We start from the raw sequence: 24,246 nt of genomic DNA on the forward strand, positions 1-24,246 counted from the left end.
TATGCATTAAGCAAATTCTGAAATATTGCTAGTTACTCTATTCTGATTTATATGTCTTGGATTGGTAGTTTCTTTTAAGGATATAAAATAAAAATCCTTAGTAATTGATTAGATAGCAATCTGATCAAAAATAATTTTTTCGTTTTAACGAAGAAGAACAATTTCTTGGTTTCAGAAAAGAAGACAACAAAGAAGAAGACAGGTCAAGAAATGTAAACGCACTGTCACTATATGCGTATGTGTTGTTTCAAGTGTCAGCTCCTTGGAAGCCTTACACTAAATTTGTTGCCACTTGGTGGGTTGAGGGTCAATAATCAATAATAATGTGTTTGATGTATTTGAGTCTTTGAGAGTTGCTTTACTAAACAGGGGAATTTGAGAAAAATTCACTGTATTTGTTATGAAACTCTACCAGCATGTCCAATTTCATCGCCAGTTTTCTTCTTTATTTCTTGAGTTATAAATTAGGTTATGTACTTGCCCTTTGTAACACCTAATTCAAGTAAGCACCTCAGCCTCTACATCAATTCTTGATTAATTACCAATGCTTTTTTGACTAGGTTTTATCATTTACATATTGATTACTTGTATGACATTAAGAATTTAAGATAAATCTGATGAGTTTAATTTCATTGTAATGTGCCTAACATTATAAGAATACACATCAGCTAAAAACATTTGTGGCGTTGCCAAAGATAACATGGTAACTAAAAATATACAAGTATCCAACCAATGAGAAAAGTATATTTATCTATAGCAATCAACACAATAACAAAGCATGTATAAGATTTTCATGGTAAAGTTCACAGCTTTAGAAATGAAAAGGAACTAAACCCTAAAACCTCACCACAAGACTAGACTTTAGAAAGTAAGGAAATGATTAATAATCCCCCAAGCATTTGATATGTCAAGTTTCACCATGGGTAGTCCAAACTCATATCTGAATGCAACTTGATGCACAATGCATCTTGCTCAATACTTTCACATTAACCACAAAGTAATAAAAACTAACAGGAATAATGTGGTGCAAAGCATAGCAGAATAGTTAAATAACATTATTGTTCTTCTTATTCTCATGCTTACTATCACTAGGGAACAGCAAGAGACTCTCTGTATATACAGTGTAACTTGCATAGTGGTAAGAATAGTGCCCAAAATAAGAAGTAGTAGGACGTGTAAAATGTTGAAGCAGCTCTTCTCTGATATTATATTTGGCAAACTTTAATAATCTAGCCGGAACAGATAGAATAGGATCTACTTCAATAATGTCACTACCATTGGATAAGCATAGAGACTCAAACTCTAAACAAGGAATGACATACAAAGTCCAAGATGAGTGCACTTGGTATTCTTTCATGACCCATATGTGTGTTTTACGTTCAACATAGTCATGAGAATACAAGGCTAGGCACCCTCCTAGTATGACAAATTTGGTAGGACCACGCATTATGAGTTGTTCAGGCAAAGATATCTTTGAGAAACTTCTTTCCTTCAAATCAAATACAAGAAGAGCTTCATTCATACCAGAGGAAGACGACCAATGAATAGAGCCATTCAAGAACAACCCACAAGATCGCCGCTCCGTAAGACCCAACGGTTTGAGGAGTGCAGCATCAAGACTAATACATGAATTGGTTTTGAAGGAAAAGCAATCTAAGAGTTGGCAGTTACTGGCCTGCCAAACTACAACAACTAAGTAGTCATCCCGTGACGCATCATAACCAAATCCATATAGAATCGCATTATCGAGAAAATAAGAGCACCTACCCATACTACGATGAACAATATTGCTGAATCCGGTGAGTGGGTTCCATACTACAAAATAGCATGGCTCTTGGTGTAAGAGAACAAACCCTCTGCAGGATCCCATCACACGAAACTCAGAAGTTGGCTTCTTCTTGAAAGGGAAAGATACCTCTTTTACTTGGTAATTGTCGCCATTAAATGCTTCATCTAGGTGAACAAGGTAAGCTTCCGTGGAGTTTTTTATGTAGATGCACGCATGGGTGGGTGCAAAAGAGAGGTGAAGATGCGATTCCGCAAAGTCTGGATCGGAAATAAGAGAGTGCCAAAGCTTCGAAACGCACTTGAGGCGGCCGAGATGTTTGACCGGAATCCTCAGTAAGATTCTCTGAATCAGGTCAAGAGGAAGAATGTCGTTAATGCTCTTCTGCTTCTTCTTCTCCATGATCGATCACTGCACTTATTCAACTTTTTGAGATAACTAAGAAAATCTAATCCTCAATATTTAGGGAGAAGACTAAGAAACCCTAGAGATAAAAAAGCTTTAGTGAAAATAATATTTTATTAATGAAATGTTTGTTACAGATAATTCACACACAAATTTTATAGTCATTCACTTTCTTAATAAATGATTAAAATTACTACTTAGTTTGATAAAACTTTTACTTTTCAAGAATAGCTTATAAAAGTTAATTTTTAAAATATGATTTTTTAAAAGTTGTAACATTTATGTTTGGTAAATTAAATTAAAAATTATTTTTAATAATCACAAGTAACAACAATTGCATTTGTTAAAATAACTTTTAAAATTTAAAAATATTATAATAGACATAAATGCAAGCATTAAATTTGAAAATTAGTTAACATATGAGGTTATATTAGACTTTTAAATTTTGAAAAGCATAAGCCAACTTTAAAAAGCTCTATCTTAAGGCTTGGTTTGGTAAAGCTTTTACTTTTTGAAAGTAGCTTATAAAAGCTTTTAAAAGATGGTTTTTTAAAAACTACAGCACTTGCGTTTGGTAAAATCAAATTAAAAATGACTTTTAATAAGTATAAGCACCACAATTGTGCTTGGTGAAACAACTTTTAAAACTTAAAAAATTATAATAAACATGTTTATAATTATAACGAAAAATAATTTCTTTTTTCAAATTCTTTAAAATTTTATATAATATTTTAAAATAAAAAAATTTTAAAATAAAAAATTATTTATATATTAGCTCACCTTTATAGATCACAAAAAATGGGACACATATCTCAAATAAACTACTCTTATGATTATATATCTATATTTACATATGTATATACATGTTATTATAATTTTGACTAATATTCATGCAAGGAAAATTTTATGATTGGTTTCAATAAATCAAGTCAACCTCTTCACATTTCAAAGAATAGATAAAAAACAAACAAACATCATAGATCTTACTGAAAAAATACAAAACAATGCACAACAAAATAATATAAATAGATAGAGTTCATACCTAATATGTGATAGAGATGTATTTATGTTGAAATTTGTGAATATTAGGTTGAAAAATAAAAAATATATGAAGACTGTGTTAGAATTTGTGAAGATTAGGATGAGAAGTTATAAATATATGAGGATTTCAATGGCAATATAATAGCGGGAAATATGTACAGAAAAATAAATAAAATTTGATAAGCACAAGCCAGCTTTGAAAAGCTCCCGCTTAGATACTTTCAAAAGCACCCCTAATTTTTAAAAGCCGCAAGCACAAGCACTTCGACTCTTTAATTTACCAAACGCAAAATGAGATGCTTGTGCTTTTTAAAAGTACAACACCTCTTGAAAAAGTTTTACCAAACCAAGCCTAAGTGCTTTTAAAAGTACCCGACCTTTTAAAAGCTGTCAGTACAAGCACATGATCTTTTTTATTTACCAAACACAAAATGAAGAGCTCAAGCTTTTAAAAAGCACAAGCACCTCTTCGAAAAGCTTTACCAAACCAAGCCTAAGTTTAATCAATAGTCCAAATTAAGTGTCTAGAATCTTTATTACAAATATCTCACCTACTATATTTTTCTAAATATTTTTAGATTATTCCAGTTTCACACTATTTTTCATATTGTTATATATAGCTACACTCTTTTAAAATTATGTATCTTTTTTAAAATTTTCTAAGATTTTTTAGAATCTTTCGATACTTTCTAAAATATTCTAGAACATTTTAAAATCATCTAAAATATTCTCAAACATTCTAAAATACTATAAAATTACAGTTAAATGTAATATTTTAAAATTTACCATGACATAAAACTAAAATATACACGAAAATAATGTGTAAAATATGAAAATAATATGTATAAAAATATACATTATATAATAAATGATTTGGTAGTTAACTAGGGATAAAGACCCAACTCAATTTTTGTCCATTTTTATGAATAACAAAGTGCCTCTTATTCAAAATAAAAGAAAGAGACACTTTAGCCCTTAATCTTTTTATTTTAGACCATACGATTCCTCTGTTAAAAAAGTTTATTAACTAGTAAAAAAGATTAGTTTTGTGAAGGGTTTTAATTATATTTTGTGGAGTCTTAAACTCGCACAAACTATTAATAAGTTTATTTTTGAAAAATTCTTTCACCGGTGGAAGACCATTTCTTTAAACAATTCCGCTACGTTACCAACAGTATTTCTGCCAACTTCTGACAATTCTTGTTTATGACCGTGTTTAATGAAAGTGTTTTTGTGGATGTGTCTAATAAAAATGTCTTTTTTATGACTGCGTCTAATGAAAGTGTCTTTATATATGTATTTTTTGGATGTGTCTCTTTATACATGTGTTTAAAATATAATAATTAATTATTGTTGGCAATAAGTTGGCAGATAGTATATTGGTACCCTATACTTTTCCTTCTTGAAACGATGTCACATAAAAAAATCATTACAGTACAAAGACCTTTTAAAAAAAAATAGCAATAAGAAATAAAATTAGATAACATTAATATTGATAATATTTGTATTGGTGATGGTAACTGTAGAGGAGATAAGGATGGTAATAAAGTTAGTTACACAATAGAAATAGTAGAGATAGAAGTGATAATGATAAGGATGAAAAAGATAGTAATAGTAATGATCATAGTTGGAAATATTGTTGAAAGAATTTTGTAGGATTTAAAACTCCTCACAAATTACAAATAAAACTCCTAAAAAACTAATTTTATTATTATTTAACCGATATTTTAATAGGAGGATCACATTGTCCTAAAATAAAAAAGTTGAGTAATTGTAGACAAAAGCCTAATTAAATCTTTACTCTTAATTATAGTATTGAGTTATTGACATAGCATACAATACCATACAATTACTACTGACTAGTGTTACACTTATACAACCAAATAAAAAATTACCGAAGTAGCCAAAAATAAGATACTCCTATGTCTAGGTTCCTGAGAGATGCAGGCAAAATTTCCAGCCAAAATAAGTGCATTTGAGAATAACTACAGTTGTTGATATTGGAATTTCTGGTTTTGTTGTAGTTAAGTAATTTTGTGATGGTGGTAGATATGGCTGTTTTCTTATTTTGCTACAAGTTTTTTTCTGTCTTTTGCTGCACCTAATAAAGTATTAGGTCATCAAAATCGTTTACTCTTCATTAATCTAAACTCTCAAACATATAAAATAGACCTGTTTCAAAGGATTCCTCCATGTTGCACTCTGGACAAAGTATTAAATAGTGTGGATTAAAGCATGATCTTTTTTTTATATGGGTAGCTTTTTCTGGACACTGCCATAACAGTTTCAAAGTGAAATGAAGGAATATCCATAATAAATAAACAAAACAAGCAAAAACGTATTCATTGAGCACTTATACATGGATGGGGACTGTGCTCTAGGTTCACCACAAAATTCTGTTAGTAGCTTTCTCTGGAAGAAAGGTGAAGATAAAACACATGTTAAATTAAACAAGCCAATAAAGTGTAAATTAAGCACTTAACGGCATAGTCCGAGATATTATTTTTCTGGAACATTTCAGCATTCATCACCTCATCTCTAACTCTTCAACACCAGAATAACATGCTTGAATTCATATTTAACATTTTGGTCTTAAAGATTTATTTGTATCTAATTCTGCTCATGAATCTCAGCCATCCCTTTTTTTTCCCTATTAATTTCAGAGTACAATAACTTCCATCTTCTGTTACACATTCAGAAGGGGGTTACAAGAAAAAGGAAGCTAGCAAGTTAAGTCTTCATTTGCTATAATATTTTTATAGAAGTCTAAAAAAAAAACAGGGCAAAGAAGAGTAAAGAACACAGGACTGTTCTTAGTCTCCACAGCTCAGTTTAAAAATATATCTAAAAGCTAATCCTAAAACTAGGAAGTACCTGAATAAAATCAAATTGAAATACATAAAAATATAAAAGTTACATCAATATAGCAATTGTATCAACATGCTACAGGGTTTCATTACCAGATACAACAAAAAATAAGGTGAAAATAGAAAACTTAACGTGATTCAATTAATTAACCTACCATAAAAAAAGTATTAGGTCATCAAAATCGTTTACTCTTCATTAATCTAAACTCTCAAACATATAAAATAGACCTGTTTCAAAGGATTCCTCCATGTTGCACTTTGGACAAAGTATTAAATAGTGTGGATTAAAGCATGATCTTTTTTTATATGGGTAGCTTTTTCTGGACACTGCCATAACAGTTTCAAAGTGAAATGAAGGAATATCCATAATAAATAAACAAAACAAGCAAAAACGTATTCATTGAGCACTTATACATGGATGGAACTGTGCTCTAGGTTCACCACAAAATTCTGTTAGTCGCTTTCTGTGGAAGAAAGGTGAAGATAAAACACATGTTAAATTAAACAAGCCAATAAAGTGTAAATTAAGCACTTAACGGCATAGGCCGAGATATTATTTTTCTGGAACATTTCAGCATTCATCACCTCATCTCTAACTCTTCAACACCAGAATAACATGCTTGACTTTTTCATCATAATATGAAGCCCTTAAACTAGATATAACAAATTAACAATGATAGCTCCATGCTCTTGATCCATATAATCTTAAACGGCCAACAAGAAAATTGAAGAATCATCAAATATAAAATTATCCTTGCTATTAAGAAAGGCATATTTAACATTTTGGTCTTAAACATTTATTTGTATCTATCTCTGCTCATGAATCTCAGCCATCCCTTTTTTTTCCCTATTAATTTCAGAGTACAATAACTTCCATCTTCTGTTACACATTCAGAAGGGGGTTACAAGAAAAAGGAAGCTAGCAAGTTAAGTCTTCATTTGCTATGATATTTTTATAGAAGTCTAAAAAAAACAGGGCAAAGAAGAGTAAAGAACACAGGACTGTTCTTAGTCTCCACACCTCAGTTTAAAAATATATCTAAAAGCTAATCCTAAAACTAGGAAGTACCTGAATAAAATCAAATTGAAAGACATACATAAAAATATAAAAGTTACATCAATATAGCAATTGTATCAACATGCTACAGGGTTTCATTACCAGATACAACAAAAAATAAGGAGAAAATAGAAAACTTAACGTGATTCAATTAATTAACCTACCACAAAAAAAAGACTTACGAGCACATGCCATATGAACAATGAAGAATTTAAGTGGCAAATACAAATATCCCAACTGTAATCCCAACAAAGAAAATAATGAAATACTTACTACTAAAGACCAAACTGAACTGAAAAATTAACAATTGGTTTATATGTTAAATCTCATACTGATATGAATAAAGATAAAGCAGATAATCTAAGAGATTTTAGTATAATATTTAATAAAAAACATTGAATTTAACTAGAAGAAACTCTATTTGCACTTTCAAATGTTTCAGTTTTTGACATTCATAGTTGGAAAGGAAATCATACTCTAAAGTAAAAGCAAAATAAAATAAAATTCTCTACATGCTTCTTCCAACTCACTTGTCAATTCTACACTTTATTTACAATAACTTAAAAGAAATAACTTAAAAGTTAAAACCCCTCACCACAAGACCAGACTTTAGGAACCAAGACAGTGATCAGTGATTCCCCTAAGCATTGATAAATTCAAATTTCACCATCCATATACAAAAGTCACATTTGATTGGAACTTGATGCAAAATGCATATTGCTCATTACATTTTTATTAATCACAATGCAATGAAAACTAACAGGAATAGATTGGTGCAAAGCATAGGAGAATAGTTTACATACAGTTTTCCTCCTTCTTCTTGTTATCCTTATCCTTAATGTCACTCAGGAGTGGCAAGAGACTCTCTGTATACATAGTATCGGCTTGATGGATGGGAAGTGGACAACGAAGATTTTTAAAATGCTTGAGCAGGTCTTCTCTGACATTATAAATGAAGTACCCTACTTTATAATCCGAAGTATAACCTCTTCCAATAATATCACCATTACTAGATAAGCACAATGGCCGAAAGAATTTGTAAGGAATTTGATAGAGAGTCCAAGATGAGTGCACTTTATATTCTTTCATCACCCATATGTTAGTGTTACAGTTATCTTTATTGCTATAATACAAGGCTAGGCAGCCTCCTAGTAGGGCGAGTCTTGGATAGGAGCATGCACTCATTACAGGTTGTTTCGGCCCAGATATCCTTGAGAAAGTCCTCTCCTTCACATCAAATATAAGAATAGCATCCCTGTCAGCTGTAAGAGAGAAAGGCAGCCAATGAATAGCACCGTTCAAGAACAACCCACAAGAAAAACTGTCAAAAACACCCAAGGGTTTGGGAAGTGCAACATCAAGATTAATCCATGAATTGGTTCTCAAGGAAAAGCAATCCAAATGATATCGTCCTCCGCAATCGCTCCAAGCTACAAGAAGTAAGTAATCATCCTGTGATGCATCATAACCAAATCCATGCAGACGCGCACTGTAGGTAAGCCTAAAGTAGTCACGGTACTTACGGCAAGGAACAATATGAGAATAGGATATTCTTTTGCTGAATCCAGTAAGTGGGTTCCATACCATAAGAAAATGTGGGTGTCGATCCAAGAGAATAAAGCCTCTGCAGGATCCCAAGACCGCAAAATCATAAGGTGGTTTCTTCTTGAAAGGGGGACGCACCTCTTTTTGTGATGCATAATTGTCGTCTAAGTAAACCAAGTAAGCCATAGTGGGGTTTTCTATGAAGAAGCATGCGTTGGTGGCAGCGGGAGAGTGGTGAAAATGAAATTCCGCAAAGTCACGATCAGAAATTAGAGAGCACCACATCTTCGAAACGCACCTGAGGCGAGCGAGATGTCTGATCGGCACCCGCAGTAGAATTCTGTGAATCAGCTCAAGAGGGAGGATGTCGTGAATGCTCTTGCTCTTGTCATTCTTCTTCTTTTCCATGGCCGATTGCTCTTTTGGTTTGTTCCCTGTGTGCTTCAGCTGCTGCTTCTTATCCATGCTTGGATTGCCGAGATTTTCACAATTCATATAGGGACTTGAAATTGCTTTGAATACATAAAACTAAGGGAAGGGAAGGGTCAATTTTGGATTGGTTATTGAAAAACAAAAAGTAATTTTTTTAAATTAATAAAAAAAGTTTAATTTATTTTTTTTAAAAATTATATATAGTATTTTTGGATTTAGTTTGTAGTTGTATAAAATGGTAAAGCATTTTTTTTTTGAAAGTGTATAAAATAATAAAGTTAGATTTGATAACCACTGAAGATAAAATAGTACTTAGAAAAGAAAAGTAAAGTAAAAAAGAAAAAAAAATACCAAACTGATTTAGGAAGATTTGAGTACTTTGAAGTGAAAAATCATAAGCAAAAACGACAGTTTCTTCATGCAAGACAAGACAAAATTAAAGGGGACAACTCTTGAACATGCATTTTCTCAACAGTGAGTGGCATGTATAAGCAAGGTGAGATATATATGCATCAGGTTCTTTGAAGTTTTCTGTCAAAGGCAGGGGCAATTTTACCTCTTCAATGTTCAATCCTCATATACTGAAATGTTGTTTTTCTATAACATTTATGAATTCACTATCTCATATATAGCTCTTAAACCCACAAATAAAATGCCCTACTCTTGCATCAAAATATGCAACTCTTTTCATGTTATGATTGGTTTGAATCCTATATCTTAAGCTAGCCAACAAGATAATTGAGTAAATGAATCAATATAAAATTCTCCTAACAAGAGGGTCATATACCAAGATGTATAAGAGAAAGAAATGTCTGCGCCACTCAAGGAGGAGAAAATAGAAAGTTTAGTTTTTCTAAGAATTTTAAAGGATAAATAACATAAATAAATTAAATGGCCTCTAATATTATACCAATGTCCTACAACAAAATAGTTTGTATCATATCTTGAATGATTGTATATAAATTAAATCAATTAAATTTGATTTACAATTTTTAAGTTAATTCAATTTACTACTGACCAACACATATATAGTCAATCGAATCCAATTAATTCAATTTATTACTAAAAAATTATAATCAGATAGTTCAGGACATGCATGTAAACTATTTTGCTTTAGGACATTATTGTAATATTGGAGGTTATTTAGTTTGTTTATGTTATTTATCCTATTTAAACTTTAAAAATACTTCAACTGAAGATTCAACAAAATTAATTCAAAATTCCTTTTAGTTCATTAATATATCACTCTTTTAAACCTTTTTATTCAAAATATTTTCCACTTTCACATTCTAATTATTTATTCAATATTTTCTACTTTTATCTTCTACAAAATGTCTTGCAATTCACATCAAAATGTTTATACTATAATAAATCTATCAAATAAAAAAATTTGAATAAACAATTTTGTAATTAATTTCTGAACAACGATACATTTATTTTCTCATTTTTTAAGTTGTCTTGTGTGTTCCTGCATTTTGTATGCAAAAAATTACCTTAAGAAGCTATATTACATTACAAATATTTGTGGTGTGGCATACAAGGTGATTAAGCATTAATTTGTGTGTGATATACCAATATATAACAGTTCTCATCGTCTATAATTTTTTTCTGTCTGGGTTTGGCATAATTTACTAGACAACTACCTAAAACCAACCGTGCTAACAGCAAGTAAGATTACCAAGAAAAATGTATATTCTGTACATGTAATTGACAAAATAAATCATCTTAAGTTTTGCATAGCCAAGTTTACTTGATGCTTAATCTACTATAAATCCCAAAAGGAAATGCCTCTGAGGCAGTAGACTGAATATGTTTGTTCCCCGTAACATTAAAGTATTCATTACCTCATCTTTAGCTATTAAACAATCAAATGAAGAGAAAACAGGAGCTAGCAAGTTAATTAGTATTTTTTGTTATGATACTTAGATAGAGGGCTAGAAAAAAAGAGGAAAGAAACAGAGACACAACTAGTATTAGTGTCCACAACATAGTTTACAATGTAAAATTTGTAACACAATTCTAAAATATGTAAAAGCCTATATAATAAAGACAGTCAATTTTTTATACTTTATGTACAGATAATTAAGTCCTAAATACACAATACTCAATCCCTCATTGCACACTCTTAAGTCTTAACGCATAATAAAGTTATTACATTTAAAAACCAATATTGTAGAGGATACATAAAAATTGACGATGTTAAAGTGGAGCTCACAATAACTGAAAGTATACAATCAAATTAATGAGAAAAGTAGATTTATCTATAGCAGTCATCACAATAACAAAGCATGTATAAGCTTTTCATGTTAAAGGTCACAACTTTAGAAATAAAAAAGAGCTAAACCCTAAAACCTCGCCACAAGACTAGACTCTAGAAAGCAAGACAGTGATTAATGATTCCCGAAGCACTTGATAAATCAGGTTTCACCATGGATAGTCAAAACTGAGATCTGAATGCAACTTGATGCACAATGCATCTGCTCATTACTTCTACATTAATCGCAAAGTTTAAAAACTAGCAGGGATAATCTAGTGCAAAGCATAGTAGAATAGTTAAATAACATTCTTCTTCTTATCCTTATGCTTACTATTACTAGGGAGCACCAAGAGACTCTTTGTATAAGTGCAACTTCCATAGTAGTAAGCATAGTGTTGAAGACGAGGAGGACATGTAAAATGCTGGAGCAGCTCTTCTCTGATATTATATTTGACAAGCTTTAATGATCCAACCGGAATAGATGCCGGCAAAGGATCTACTCCAATAATGTCACTACCATTGGATAAGCATAGAGGATCAAAATTTAAACCAGGAATCGCATACAAAGTCCAAGATGACTGCACTTTGTATTCTTTCATCACCCATATGTCTGTTTTATGTTCAAAATAGTCATGAGAATAGAAGGCTAGGCACCCTCCTAGTATGACAAATCTGTGATTACGACGCCTTATGAGTTGTTCAGGCAAAGATATTTTTGAAAAGCTTCTTTCCTTCAAATCAAATATAAGAAGACCTTCACCTTCAAGAGAGGAAAACAACCAATGAATAGAGCCATTCAAGAACAACCCACGAGATCGGCACCATATACTACCCAATGGTTTGAGGAGTGCAACATCAATATTAATCCATGAATTGGTTGTCAAGGAGAAGCAATATAAGTGTTGGCAGTTGCCACCATCTAGCCAACCTACAACAACTAAGTAATCATCCCGTGACGCGTCATGACCAAATCCATACAGATTCGAATCACCAGGAAACTTAACGGACCTCCCCTTACTATCATGAACGATACAAGAGCAAGATATTCTTTGGCTGAATCCAGTGACTGGGTTCCATACTACAAAAAGATTTGGCCGTCGGCAAAAGAGAACAAACCCTCTGCAGGACCCCACGACACCAAACCCAGAAGGTGGCTTCTTCTCGAAAGGGAAAGATACCTCTTTTACTTCGTAATTGTCGCCATTAAATACTTCTTCTAGGTGAATAACGTAAGCTTCCGTGGAGTATTTTAGGCACGCATGAGTGGGTGCGAGAGAGAGGTGAAGATGCGATTCCGCAAAGTCTGGATCGGAAATGAGAGAGTACCAAAGTTTCGAAACGCACTTGAGGCGGCCAAGATGTTTGACCGGAATCCTCAGTAGGATTCTCTGAATCAGCTCTACAGGGAGGATTTCATTGATGCTCTTCTGCTTCTTCTCCTCCATGATCGATCACTCTTCAGCTTTGTCGCAAATTCTTTTTTCGTGTGAGAGAGAGACGTGTATCACAGGATGGTGCGAGAAGAGAAGTGTTTTACCTTGGTATCGGTTACATAAATTGGTGCCTCCGATTTTTTTGTATTGTTTTATTTTTTTAAACAAGCAATCACAAATTGAACGGTTAGAAAATAAACAAATTTTTAATCTTAAAATTAGATTCTCTAATTTTTATTTTTAAAAATAAAAAAATTTAAAAATACAAATTGGACTCTCCGATTTAATCATCACTTTTTCATACAAAGAATTTATATAATCCGAATTCTTCACACTAAAACTGAGTAAAAACTGTCCCACACATTAATATAACAGTCTAAAAACCTATAATCATACACAACAAAAATGAGATTTTCGTAACAAAAAAAATGAGCCCAACTTTATTCTCTTGTTTAGGCTTTCTTCCTTTGTACAAAAGGAGATTTCAATCTGCTTCTGAACACAAAGGATTATTTGATAAACTTAGAAACTAAAAAGTATTAAACCCCAAATTATTATTTTATAAATTTATGGGCAATAATAAAAAGATTGGTTTATAAGAATATAAAAGTGACAAATTAGCCTCTAATTTTAAATTATTTATTTGTATAAAATAAATATTAAAATATAAAATATATATTAAAGATAAATTAAAAAATATATTTATATTTTGTATACAAATATAAAGTGAGTAGCTTAAATTGTCTTCACTATATTTTGTGTGTAAAAAATCTGCCTTAAGCTTTATTACATTCTTCATAATAAATTTTTGTAGTTTGCCGTACAAAGTAATTAACCATTAATTTTGTGCGATATAACGTTTAGAGTTTTTATTTTTCTTTTTGAGTTTGCAAAAATTTGCTTGTAAATACTTAGAATCAATCGAGTTAATAATGAGTAAGATTAAAAAAAAATGTATATTTTGTTTATATAATTGATAAAATAAAACATCTTAAAATTTGTATAATTTGATGCTTAATCCATTATAAAGCACAAAAAATAATGCTCATTATACCGAATAGTATAAAATTAATTTTTTTTCTTATAATTGGGTAGGAGTAGTTTTTATTATATAAAATTAAAAATAATTCTATAAAAAAAATATGAGGCAGATATGATTATTCTAACATTACAACATTCTTTACCTAATCTTTAGCTATTAAACAACCATATTTTTTGGTGTCTATTCTATTAAAAATGTAGTTTTTTTTGTTATAGAGCCGCCTAGAGAAACAGGGGAAAGAAACAGAGATACAAGACTGTTATAGTGTCCACAACATAGTTTAGAATACAAAAATTTGTAACACAACCATGAAAATTGCAAAAGCTTATACACAAGGATATGAGTATGTGCATCCATTTAAGATACTTGAGACTCAATCCGGGTGTGGACTGTCCAAAAGAGGATCATCCTGATCCAATCTAACGATGTAGTATGATCTTGATGAGCTTAACTTTAGCTACAGTTTCTTGAACAATCTTGGAGAACTTACCAGCCTCCGTGTTCTCAAAGTAACCTCACGAGGGATGTTAAGTGAAAACTCTCTTAGCCTTGCCGCTAAAAGCTTCCCAAATCTTGAAGTGTTTCATTTGAAAGGGATGGGTGTCAAAGAATGGATACTAGAGAAAGGTGCAATGTCATCTCTCCAACATCTGATCATCAAAGACTGCAACTGGTTTGAACTTTCAGAACAGTTGTGGTCCTTGACTATATCAACGATAATGTTGAATTGTTGATATTGATTTTGACTGAACAAGAAAAGCATCCATATATTGCTTCTTTTTTTAATACAAATAAATTCATCCAAATTAGCATACAACATACTTTAGCTTCTTTATCCACTTCTTTTTTTAACTGTTCAATTTGACCCATTTTCTAATATACGGTACTCTGATGTGATGTAATATAGTAAACATAATTTGCTTTTTAATAGGATAAATTGTGTTAACAATTTACTACAATCACTATTATAGTAAATAATATCCAGTGGATTTCTTAATTAGCTGTTGTATATAATTCTTTTGTAGCATTTTAATGTTGCTTTATTTCTATTCAATACTGTTTTGACTTTATGCATTAAGTAAATTCTGAAATATTGCTAGCTTCTTTAGTCTGATCTATCTGTCCTAGATTGGTAGTTTCTTTTACATATTAGTTTAAATGTATTAAGTTAAAGTAAGGATATAAAATAAAAATCCTTAGTAACTGACTATGTAGCAATCTGATCAAGAACAATTTTTTTGTTTCAACGAAGAAAAACAATTTCTTGGTTTCGAAGAAGAAGACAGGTCAAGAAGTGTAAACGCCATGTCACTATATGCTTATGTGTTGTTTCAAGTGTCAGCTCCTTTGAAGCCTTACACTGAAATTTGTTGCTACTTGGTGGGTGAGGGTCAATAATCAATAATAATAATAATGTGTTTGATGTATTTGAGTCTTTGAGAGTTGCTTTACTAAACAGGGGAGTTTGAGAAAAATTCAATGTATTTGTAATACGCATACACATTTCGCTTTCACCAAGTGTTTGTTATGAAACTCTGCTGGCATGTCCAGTTTCATTGCCAGTTTTTCTTCTTTATTTCTTCAGTTATAAATTAGGATATGTAGTTGCCCTTTCGTAACACCAAGTTCAAGTAAGCAACTCAGTCTCTACATCAATTCTTGGTTAATTACCAATGCTTTTTTGACTAACGATTTCATCAGTCACATATTGATTACTTGTATGACATTAGGATAGATCTTATGTGTTTTTTTTTTTTGGTGACTTAAAAGAAAATAAAGATCTTATGTGTTTGATTTCATTCTGATGTGCCTAACATTATAAGGATACACATCAGCTAAAAAATATTTGTGGCGTTGCCAAAGCTAACACGGTAGCTGAAAGTATACAATCAAATTAATGAGAAAAGTATATTTATCTATAGCAATCAGCAAAAACAACGAAGCATGTATAAGATTTTCATAGTAAAATGTCACAGCTTTAGAAATGAAAAAGAGCTAAAACCTAAAACCTCACCACAAGACTAGACTCTAGAAAGCAAGGCAGTGATTAATGATTCCCCAAGCACTTGATAAATCAAGTTTCACCATGGATAGTCAAAACTCAGATCTGAATGCAACTTGATGCACAATGCATCTTGCTCAGTACTTCTACATTAATCACAAAGTTTAAAAACTAGCAGGAATAATGTGGCGCAAAGCATAGCAGAATAGTTAAATAGCATTCTTCTTCTTCTTCTTATCCTTATGCTTACTATTACTAGGGAACGGCAAGAGACTCTCTGTATATACAGTGCACCATGTCCAGTTGTAAGCCTGCAGTCGAAAATGAGGACATCTAAAACGTTGGAGCAGCTCTTCTCTGATATTATATTTGGCAAACTTTAATGCTCTGTATATTACTGCAACAACGTCACTATCATTGGATAAGCATATAGGCTCAAACTCTAAACAAGGAATCACATACAAAGTCCAAGATGAGTGCACTTTGTATTCTTTCATCACCCATATGTGTGTTTTACATCCAACATAGTCCTGAGAACACAAGGCTAGGCACCCTCCTAGTATGACAAATGTGGCAGCATCACGCATTTTGAGTTGTTCAGGCAAAGATATCTTTGAGAAACTTCTTTCCTTCAGATCAAATACAAGAAGACCATCACTGTGATGGTTTTCAAGATAGTAAGACAACCAATGAATAGAGCCATTCAAGAACAACCCACGAGATCGCCACTCCATAAGACCCAATGGTTTGGGGACTACAGCATCAAGATTAATCCATGAATTGGTTTTCAAGGAGAAGCAATCTAAGAGTTGGCAGTTACTATCCTTCCAAGCTATAACAACTAAGTAGTCATCCAGTGTCGCATCGTAACCAAATCCATACAGCATCGCATTACCGGAAAATCTAAAGTACCTGCCCTTAGTACGATGAACAATATCTAACCAAGAGTAAGATACTCTTTTGCTGAATCCGGTGAGTGGGTTCCATACTACAAAAAAGTGTGGCTCTTGGTGTAAGAGAACAAACCCTCTGCAGGATCCCATCAAACGAAATTCAGAAGGTGGCGGCTTCTTGAAAGGGAAAGATACCTCTCTTACTTTATAATTTTTGTCGTTGAATGCTTCTTCAAGATGAACAAGGTAAGCTTCCGTGGAGTTTTTTTTGTAGATGCACGCATGGGTGGATGCAAGAGAGAGGTGAAGATGCGATTCGGCAAAGTCTGGATCGGAAATGAGAGAGTGCCAAAGCTTCGAAACGCACTTGAGGCGGCCGAGATGTTTGACCGGAATCCTCAGTAAGATTCTTTGAATCAGGTCAAGAGGAAGGATGTCGTTAATGCTCTTCTGCTTCTTCTCCTCCATGATCGATCACTCTTCAGCTTTGTTCTTTTGTTAGGGTTTCTGCGTTGGTACAACACGGGATTTGAATCCGCTTCTGAACACAAGGGATTATTAGATAAACTTATAAAGCATTAACCCCAAATTGTTATGTGGAAACTCAGGTGCATGCACCTAGTTTTCATCTTTGTAAATTTATGGGTATATAAAGAGTTTTTTAATTTTGATATGGAGTAATTGTTGGTGTATAATATGATTATGGAGGTATATGATGTTTTATTGGATTGTGATGTTTATGCAGAACCAATTAGACGGGCCGATTGAAAGGACTGTAATTGGACGGTCCGATTTTAGTAATCGGACAGTACACAAGTATTGCTTGACTGCTTCCACGTGGTGCGCATGCAGCTGTTTCTATGGTTGGCTTCATTGCATTTATATCTCATTCGAGTGTCATCTTCGTACTGCTTCCACGTGGTGCGCTGGATCTATATCTCATTCGAGTGTCACCTTCGTACTGCTTTCACGTGGTGCGCTGGATCTATATTTCTACGTGGTGCGCTGGATTTATATCTCATTCGAGTGTGGTGCGCTGGATCTATATTTTCACGTGGTGCGCTGGATCTATATCTCATTCGAGTGTCACCTTGGTACTGCTTCCACGTGGTGCGCTGGATCTATATCTCATTCGAGTGTCACTTTCGTACTGCTTCCACGTGGTGCGCTGGATCTATATTTTATTCGAGTGTCACTTTCGTACTGCTTCCACGTGGTGCGCTGCGTGGTGCGCTGGATCTATATCTCATTCGAGTGTCACTTTCGTACTGCTTCCACGTGGTGCGCTGGATCTATATCTCATTCGAGTGTCACTTTCGTACTGCTTTCATGTGGTGAGCTGGATCTATATTTCCACGTGGTGCGCTGGATCTATATCTCATTCGAGTGTCACCTTGGTACTGCTTCCACGTGGTGCGCTGCATCTATATCTCATTTGCTTCTATGGTTGGCTTCGTTGTATCTATATCTCATTCGAGTGTCTCCTCCGTACTGCTTCCATGTGGTGCACTGCATCTATATCTCATTTGATCTCATTTGAGTGTCACTTTTGTGCTGCTTCCACGTGGTGCGCATGCAGCTGCTTCCGTGGTTAGATTCGTTGCATCTATGCTTTCGTGGTTAGATTCGTTGCATCTATATCCTATCTGCTTCCGTGGTTAGATTCATTGCATCTATATCCTATTCAAGTGTCATCCTCCCTCTCTGTGTAAAGAAATTGGACGATCCGATTTCTTTCTCCCTAAACAGGGTATACTTTATATCACCCTAAAACTCCATAACCCCAGCATAACTCACATGTGTGAATCATATAAAAAAAAAATAGCCTAGTAATAAAAGATTGATTTTTAAATATTTAATTACTCTATTTGTCTTTGCTTTTAATTTTGTAATTATGTATTTGTGAAGGAAAAAAATAGTAGAGTTAACGAAATATTTTTTTACAAATTAAAAATACTCACAAGGAAGAATCTAATGAGATCTTTGAACACATATTTTTTAGAAAGAATATTCTAATAATTTTAACGCTTTTGATACAGAAAAGACCTATATAAAGATCCAATTGAAAGGAAACAAATATAATAACCAAATTGCAAATTCGATAAACATAAAAATCAATAGAGTAATTAAACTTTTTTTTTAAAATATAAAATAACAATAATCATATTATGTGTATACTAAATAATCTGTCACAAATCTGAGTTTCATTTAAGAGTCTGACCAATGAGTTGCTGGCGAGTGAGCTGATCACTCGACCAACTCAATTTGGTTAAAAAAAATATATGTATTTATAGACAAATATATAACAATTAATTTAGTGACTATTTTTTATAAGACTAAATATATACATTATATGATAAATGATTTAGTAGTGAATTATAGTATTGAGTTATTAACATAGCACACAAATACCATACAATGAATTGAGTCAAGGCGTTAGACCTATACAACCAAATAAAGAACTACAGAAGTAGCCAAAAATAAGATACTGCTATGTGTTGGTCCCTGAGAGATGCAGGCAAAATTAGCTGCCAAAATAAGTGTATTTGAGAATAATTATAGACTGTAGTTGTTCATATTGCAATTTCTAGTTATGTTGCAATTAAGTGATTTTATGGTGGTGTTACATGTGGTTGTTTTCTTACGTTGCTGCTAGCTTTTTCTCTGCCTTTTGCTGCATCGAGTAAAGTATTAGATCATCAAAATTGTTAGATCAAAATAGGCCTATGTTTCAAAGGATTTCTCCATGTTGCATTTTGAACAAAGTATTAAATAGTGTAGATTTAAAGCATAATCTTCTTTCCTATATGGTTACTCTGAGTTTCTGGACACTGCCTTAACAGTTTGAAAGCGAAATGAAAGAACATGCACACAAAATTGAAGAGGGATCAAATATAAAATTATCCCTACTATTAAGAAAGGCATATTTAACATTTCGATCTAAAATATTTATTTGTATCTAGTTCTGCTCATGAATCTCAGCCATCACCTTTTTTTTAACCTATTAATTTTAGAGTGCAATAGCTTCCATCTTCTGTTACACATTCAGAAAGGGGTTTAAAGAAAATGGAAGCTAGCAAGTTAAGTCTTCATTTGCTATCCTATATTTAAGTCTTCATTTGCTATCATATTCCACACCTCAGCTTAAAAGTTCAGAATTGTATTTAATAAAAATATATCTAAAAGCTAATCCTAAGACTACAAAGTACCTAATAAAATAACGTTGAAAGGCATACATAAAATGTAAAATTTACACCACTATAACAATTATATCAACATGCTACAAGGTTTCATTACCAGATACAACAACAGATAAGGTTAAGATAGAAAACTTAACGGGGTTCAATTAACCTATCATGATAGGAAGCCCTACGAGCACATGCTCTATGAACAATGAATAATTCAAGTGGCAAACACAAATATCTCAAATGTCAACAAGCAGAATAATGAAATACATACTACTAAAGACCAAACTGAATTGATAAATTAACAATTTGTTTACATGTTAAATCTCATATTGATGTGTGATATTCTGTGTAGACATAATAATACAACCAAGGAAGTATTGAATAAAGATAAAGAATTTAATATCACAGATTGGATTCAACTAGAGGAAGCTATATTTGGACTTTCAAATGTCCAATTTTTCACATTCATAGTTGGAAGAAAGGAAATCACACTTTAAAGCAAAGCAAAGCCAAAATAAAATCAAATTCTCTAGAATTTGCCAATCCTACACTTTATTTACAACAGAATTAAGTGGCTCCGTTGTGCAATCATTCTCTTCTAATTCTCTTTCCTTGTTTGACATCTTTCTGATTCTGATGGCATACAGAAGAGATCACCATTGCATTACACATGAAAAAAAAGAAATGATTTAAAAGTTAAAATCCCTCACCACAAGACTAGGCTTTAGGAAGCAAGACAGTGATCAATGAGTCCCTAAGCATTGATAAATTCCAATTTCACCATCTAGACAAAAGTGGCATTTGATTGGAACTTGATGCATAAAGCATATTATTACTTATTCATTAATCATAATGCAATGAAAACTAACAGGAATAGCTTGGTGCAAAGCATAGGAGGATAGTTACATACCGATTATCCTTATCCTTAATGTCACTAGGGAGTGGCAAGAGACTCTCTTTTTTCCACAGGTTAATCACGTTTTTTCCCACATTTTATTGTCTAGGATAGACTTTGCTCTTTGTTCAAAAGGTTACTTTTTTGTGTCGAATTACTAGAGAACATATTACTGGTGCATATATCAACAATAATCTTGATATTGGTAACTGACTAAACAGGGAATTTAAGAAAAATTCAATATATTTGTAATACACATACACATTTCGCTTTGACCAAGTGTTTGTTATGAAACTCTACTGGCATGTCCAGTTTCATCGCTAGTTTTTCTTTATTTCTTCAGTTATAAATTAGGTTATGTAGTTGCCCTTTCGTAACACCTAGTTCAAGTAAGCAAGTCAGCCTCTATTTCAATTCTTGGTTAATTACCAATGCTTTTTCTACCAACGGTTTTATCAGTCACATATTGACATTAAGATAAATCTTATGAATTTAATTTCATTATGATGTGCCTAACATTATAAGGATACACATCAGCTAAAAATATTTATCTATAGCAATCAGCAGAAACAACGAAGCATGTATAAGATTTTCATGGTAAAATGTCACATCTTTAGAAATGAAAAAGAGCTAAACCCTAAAACCTCATCACAAGACTAGACTCTAGAAAGAAAGACAGTGATTAGTGATTCCCCAAGCACTTGATAAATCAAGTTTCACCATGGATAGTCAAAACTCAGATCTGAATGCAACTTGATGCACAATGCATCTTGCTCAGTACTTCTACATCAATCACAAAGTTTAAAACTAGCAGGAATAATGTGGCGCAAAGCATAGCAGAATAGTTAAATAACATTCTTCTTCTTCTTACCCTTATGCTTACCATTACTAGGGAACGGCAAGAGACTCTCTGTATATACAGTGCACCATGTCCAGTTGTAAGCTAGCTGTTGAAAATGAGGACATCTAAAACGTTGGAGCAGCTCTTCTCTGATATTATATTTGGCAAACTTTATTGATCCATATACTACTGCAATAATGTCACTACCATTGGATAATCATAGAGGCTCAAACTTTAAAGAAGGAATGACATACAAAGTCCAAGATGACTGCACTTTGTATTCTTTCATCACCCATACGTGTGTTTTGCGTTCAACCCAGTCCTGAGAATACAAGGCTAGGCACCCTCCTAGTATGACCAATGTGGCAGCATCAGGAATTATGAGTTGTTCAGGCAAAGATATCTTTGAGAAACTTCTTTCCTTCAAATCAAATGCAAGAAGAGAGGACGACAACCAATGAATAGAGCCATTAAAGAACAACCCACGAGATTGCCACTTCGTAAGATCCAATGGGTTGGGGAGTGCAGCATCAAGATTAATCCATGAATTGGTTCTCAAGGACAAGCAATCTAAGAGTTTGCAGTTACTATCCTTCCAAGCTACAACAACTAAGTAGTCATCCCGTGACGCATCTTAACCAAATCCATACAGAATCGCATTACGGGGAAACTTGAAGTACCTGTCAAAACCTAACCAAGAGTAAGATACTCTTTTGCTGAATCCGGTGAGTGGGTTCCATACTACAAAATAGTATGGCTCTTGGTGTAAGAGAACAAACCCTCTGCAGGATCCCATCACACGAAACTCAGAAAGTGACTTCTTCTTGAAAGGGAAAGATACCTCTTTGATTTTATAATTTTTGTCGTTAAATGCTTCTTCTAGGTGAAGAATGTAAGCTTCCGTGGAGTCCTTGTTTTTTATGCACGCATGGATGAGTGCGAGAGAGAAGTGAAGATGCGATTCCGCGAAGTCTGGATCGGAAATGAGAGAGTGCCAAAGTCTTCCAAACGCACTTGAGGCGGCCGAGATGTTTGACCGGAATCCTCAATAAGATTCTCTGAATCAGGTCAAGAGGGAGGATGTCGTGAATGCTCTTCTGCTTGTTCTCCTCCATGATTGATCACTCTTCAGCTTTGTTCTTTTGTTTAGAGTTTCTGCGTTGGTACAACAGGGGATTCGAATCTGCTTCTGAACACAAGGGATTATTATATAAACTTAGAAAGTATTAAACCCCAAATTATTAGTTTGTAAATTTATGAGTAATAATAAAAAGATTGGTTTTTATTTTTAAAGAATATAAAAGTGATAAATTTGTCTCTTAATTTTTTAAACTCTTAATATACAAATATATAATGGGTAATTTTGTAGTTGATTTTTTATGTATATCTAGTATTTTTGTTACACCAATTTAGTATCTAATCTTTTTAAAATTCTGGTGATTAATTTTACCTTTTTGTCCTGTCAATATTCTAAAATCATGTTCAAAATATTATGTTAGTACTTATCATTTCAAAACGTGTTTAAGTAGTTCCAATAAACACCTCTACTATATCCTTAGTTAAGTTGTACGTGTACTAGTTCAATTACATTAACATCTTCATTTTCCTCCTTGGCAAATGAAGAAGATGTGATCTGATTGAAAAACTCATGTGCAAAGCCTGGGGGTTGCAAATGAGTTTGATTCTCAGGGAAGCTAATGTTCTAACAGAATGCTAACCTAACATCGCCCTTGGTTTGGTTGGTGATTGGCCAATTCCAAGGTCTTTCTCAATAGAGCTCTACTAATGAAATAGGGGCGGCGAAACCAAGGCTTTCAGTCCCTCTCCATGGGGGATCCGTATATGTTGTTCAGGTCGATCTGAAGGCGCAAAAATAGCTAGAACTGAATGCGGAAAGTATGGAAAAACATCTCGTAATGTATTTAACCAGAAAATCGATTATGCTTCTTCCGCAATTGGATAAGCAAGGACTTTCATTTGATCTAATTTGATAGCTGGGAAATGGAAATCCTTATAGCTATTTTTTTTATATTGATTAAATATATGTGTAATATATTGTTATTGGAAGATTTGGAATTTTTTTTATATGGTATTTTATTCAAATCGAATGGTTCGATTTGTTTGAAGAAAAAAATAAACTACAAATCGGAGGATCCGATTTATTTGAAAAAAAAATAAATTACAAATCGGACCATTCGATTTATATTTTTTATTTTTTTTTATTTTTTAAAATAAAAATCGGACGATCCGATTTTAACATTAAAATTTTTTTTATTTTCGAAATCACAAATCGGACCGTCCGATTTGTGATTGTTGGTTTAAAGAATGAAACAAATCGGAGGCACTTAATTGTTTAAGTCATACCAGTGTAAAACTCATCTCTTCTCACATTATCGTGAGATACATTCCTCTCTCTCACACATGAAAAAGAAAAAGCGGCTAATGGTATTGCGGATTCTCTTGCTAGGAGAGGAGCTCTCAGCAGTGAACCTTACTCAAGTTGATTCAAACTTGGAGAGAGTTGCAGGAGTATATTCATCTTGAGAAGATACCCTAGTGTGG

General features: G+C 32.9%; 4 protein-coding genes and 1 pseudogene across 4 annotated transcripts; all 5 read right to left on the reverse strand.

Moving 5' to 3' along the window:
• Nucleotides 1-733: 733 nt before the first annotated feature.
• LOC107637411 (F-box protein CPR1-like) lies at nt 734-2,234 on the reverse strand. The gene has a single exon (XM_016340828.2). The coding sequence runs from the start codon at nt 2,186-2,188 to the stop codon at nt 1,046-1,048; it is 1,143 nt and encodes a 380-aa protein (XP_016196314.1). The 5' UTR covers nt 2,189-2,234; the 3' UTR covers nt 734-1,045.
• Nucleotides 2,235-7,532: 5,298 nt separating this feature from the next.
• On the reverse strand, nt 7,533-9,196 carry LOC107637413 (F-box/kelch-repeat protein At3g23880-like). The gene has a single exon (XM_016340829.3). The coding sequence runs from the start codon at nt 9,194-9,196 to the stop codon at nt 7,952-7,954; it is 1,245 nt and encodes a 414-aa protein (XP_016196315.3). The 3' UTR covers nt 7,533-7,951.
• A 2,052-nt stretch (nt 9,197-11,248) lies between these two features.
• Nucleotides 11,249-12,913, reverse strand: LOC107637414 (F-box/kelch-repeat protein At3g06240-like). The gene has a single exon (XM_016340830.2). The coding sequence runs from the start codon at nt 12,833-12,835 to the stop codon at nt 11,687-11,689; it is 1,149 nt and encodes a 382-aa protein (XP_016196316.1). The 5' UTR covers nt 12,836-12,913; the 3' UTR covers nt 11,249-11,686.
• Nucleotides 12,914-15,759: 2,846 nt separating this feature from the next.
• Nucleotides 15,760-17,447, reverse strand: LOC107635557 (F-box protein CPR1-like). Its single transcript, XM_016339053.3, has one exon. It carries the CDS (start codon nt 17,226-17,228, stop codon nt 16,077-16,079), a length of 1,152 nt encoding a protein of 383 aa, XP_016194539.1. The 5' UTR covers nt 17,229-17,447; the 3' UTR covers nt 15,760-16,076.
• Nucleotides 17,448-21,537: 4,090 nt separating this feature from the next.
• On the reverse strand, nt 21,538-22,912 carry LOC110271369 (F-box protein CPR1-like; annotated as a pseudogene).
• Between the last annotated feature and the right edge of the window lie 1,334 nt (nt 22,913-24,246).

This window comes from Arachis ipaensis, chromosome B4 (genome assembly GCF_059453495.1).
Source record: "Arachis ipaensis isolate K30076 ecotype BB chromosome B4, ASM5945349v1, whole genome shotgun sequence".
Classification (NCBI taxonomy): domain Eukaryota; kingdom Viridiplantae; phylum Streptophyta; class Magnoliopsida; order Fabales; family Fabaceae; genus Arachis; species Arachis ipaensis.

Excerpts from the sequence above, each read along its gene's own strand:
- LOC107637411 (XM_016340828.2), bottom strand. The coding sequence starts at position 2,188 with ATGGAGAAGAAGAAGCAGAAGAGCATTAACGACATTCTTCCTCTTGAC.
- LOC107637413 (XM_016340829.3), bottom strand. The coding sequence starts at position 9,196 with ATGAATTGTGAAAATCTCGGCAATCCAAGCATGGATAAGAAGCAGCAG.
- LOC107637414 (XM_016340830.2), bottom strand. The coding sequence starts at position 12,835 with ATGGAGGAGAAGAAGCAGAAGAGCATCAATGAAATCCTCCCTGTAGAG.
- LOC107635557 (XM_016339053.3), bottom strand. The coding sequence starts at position 17,228 with ATGGAGGAGAAGAAGCAGAAGAGCATTAACGACATCCTTCCTCTTGAC.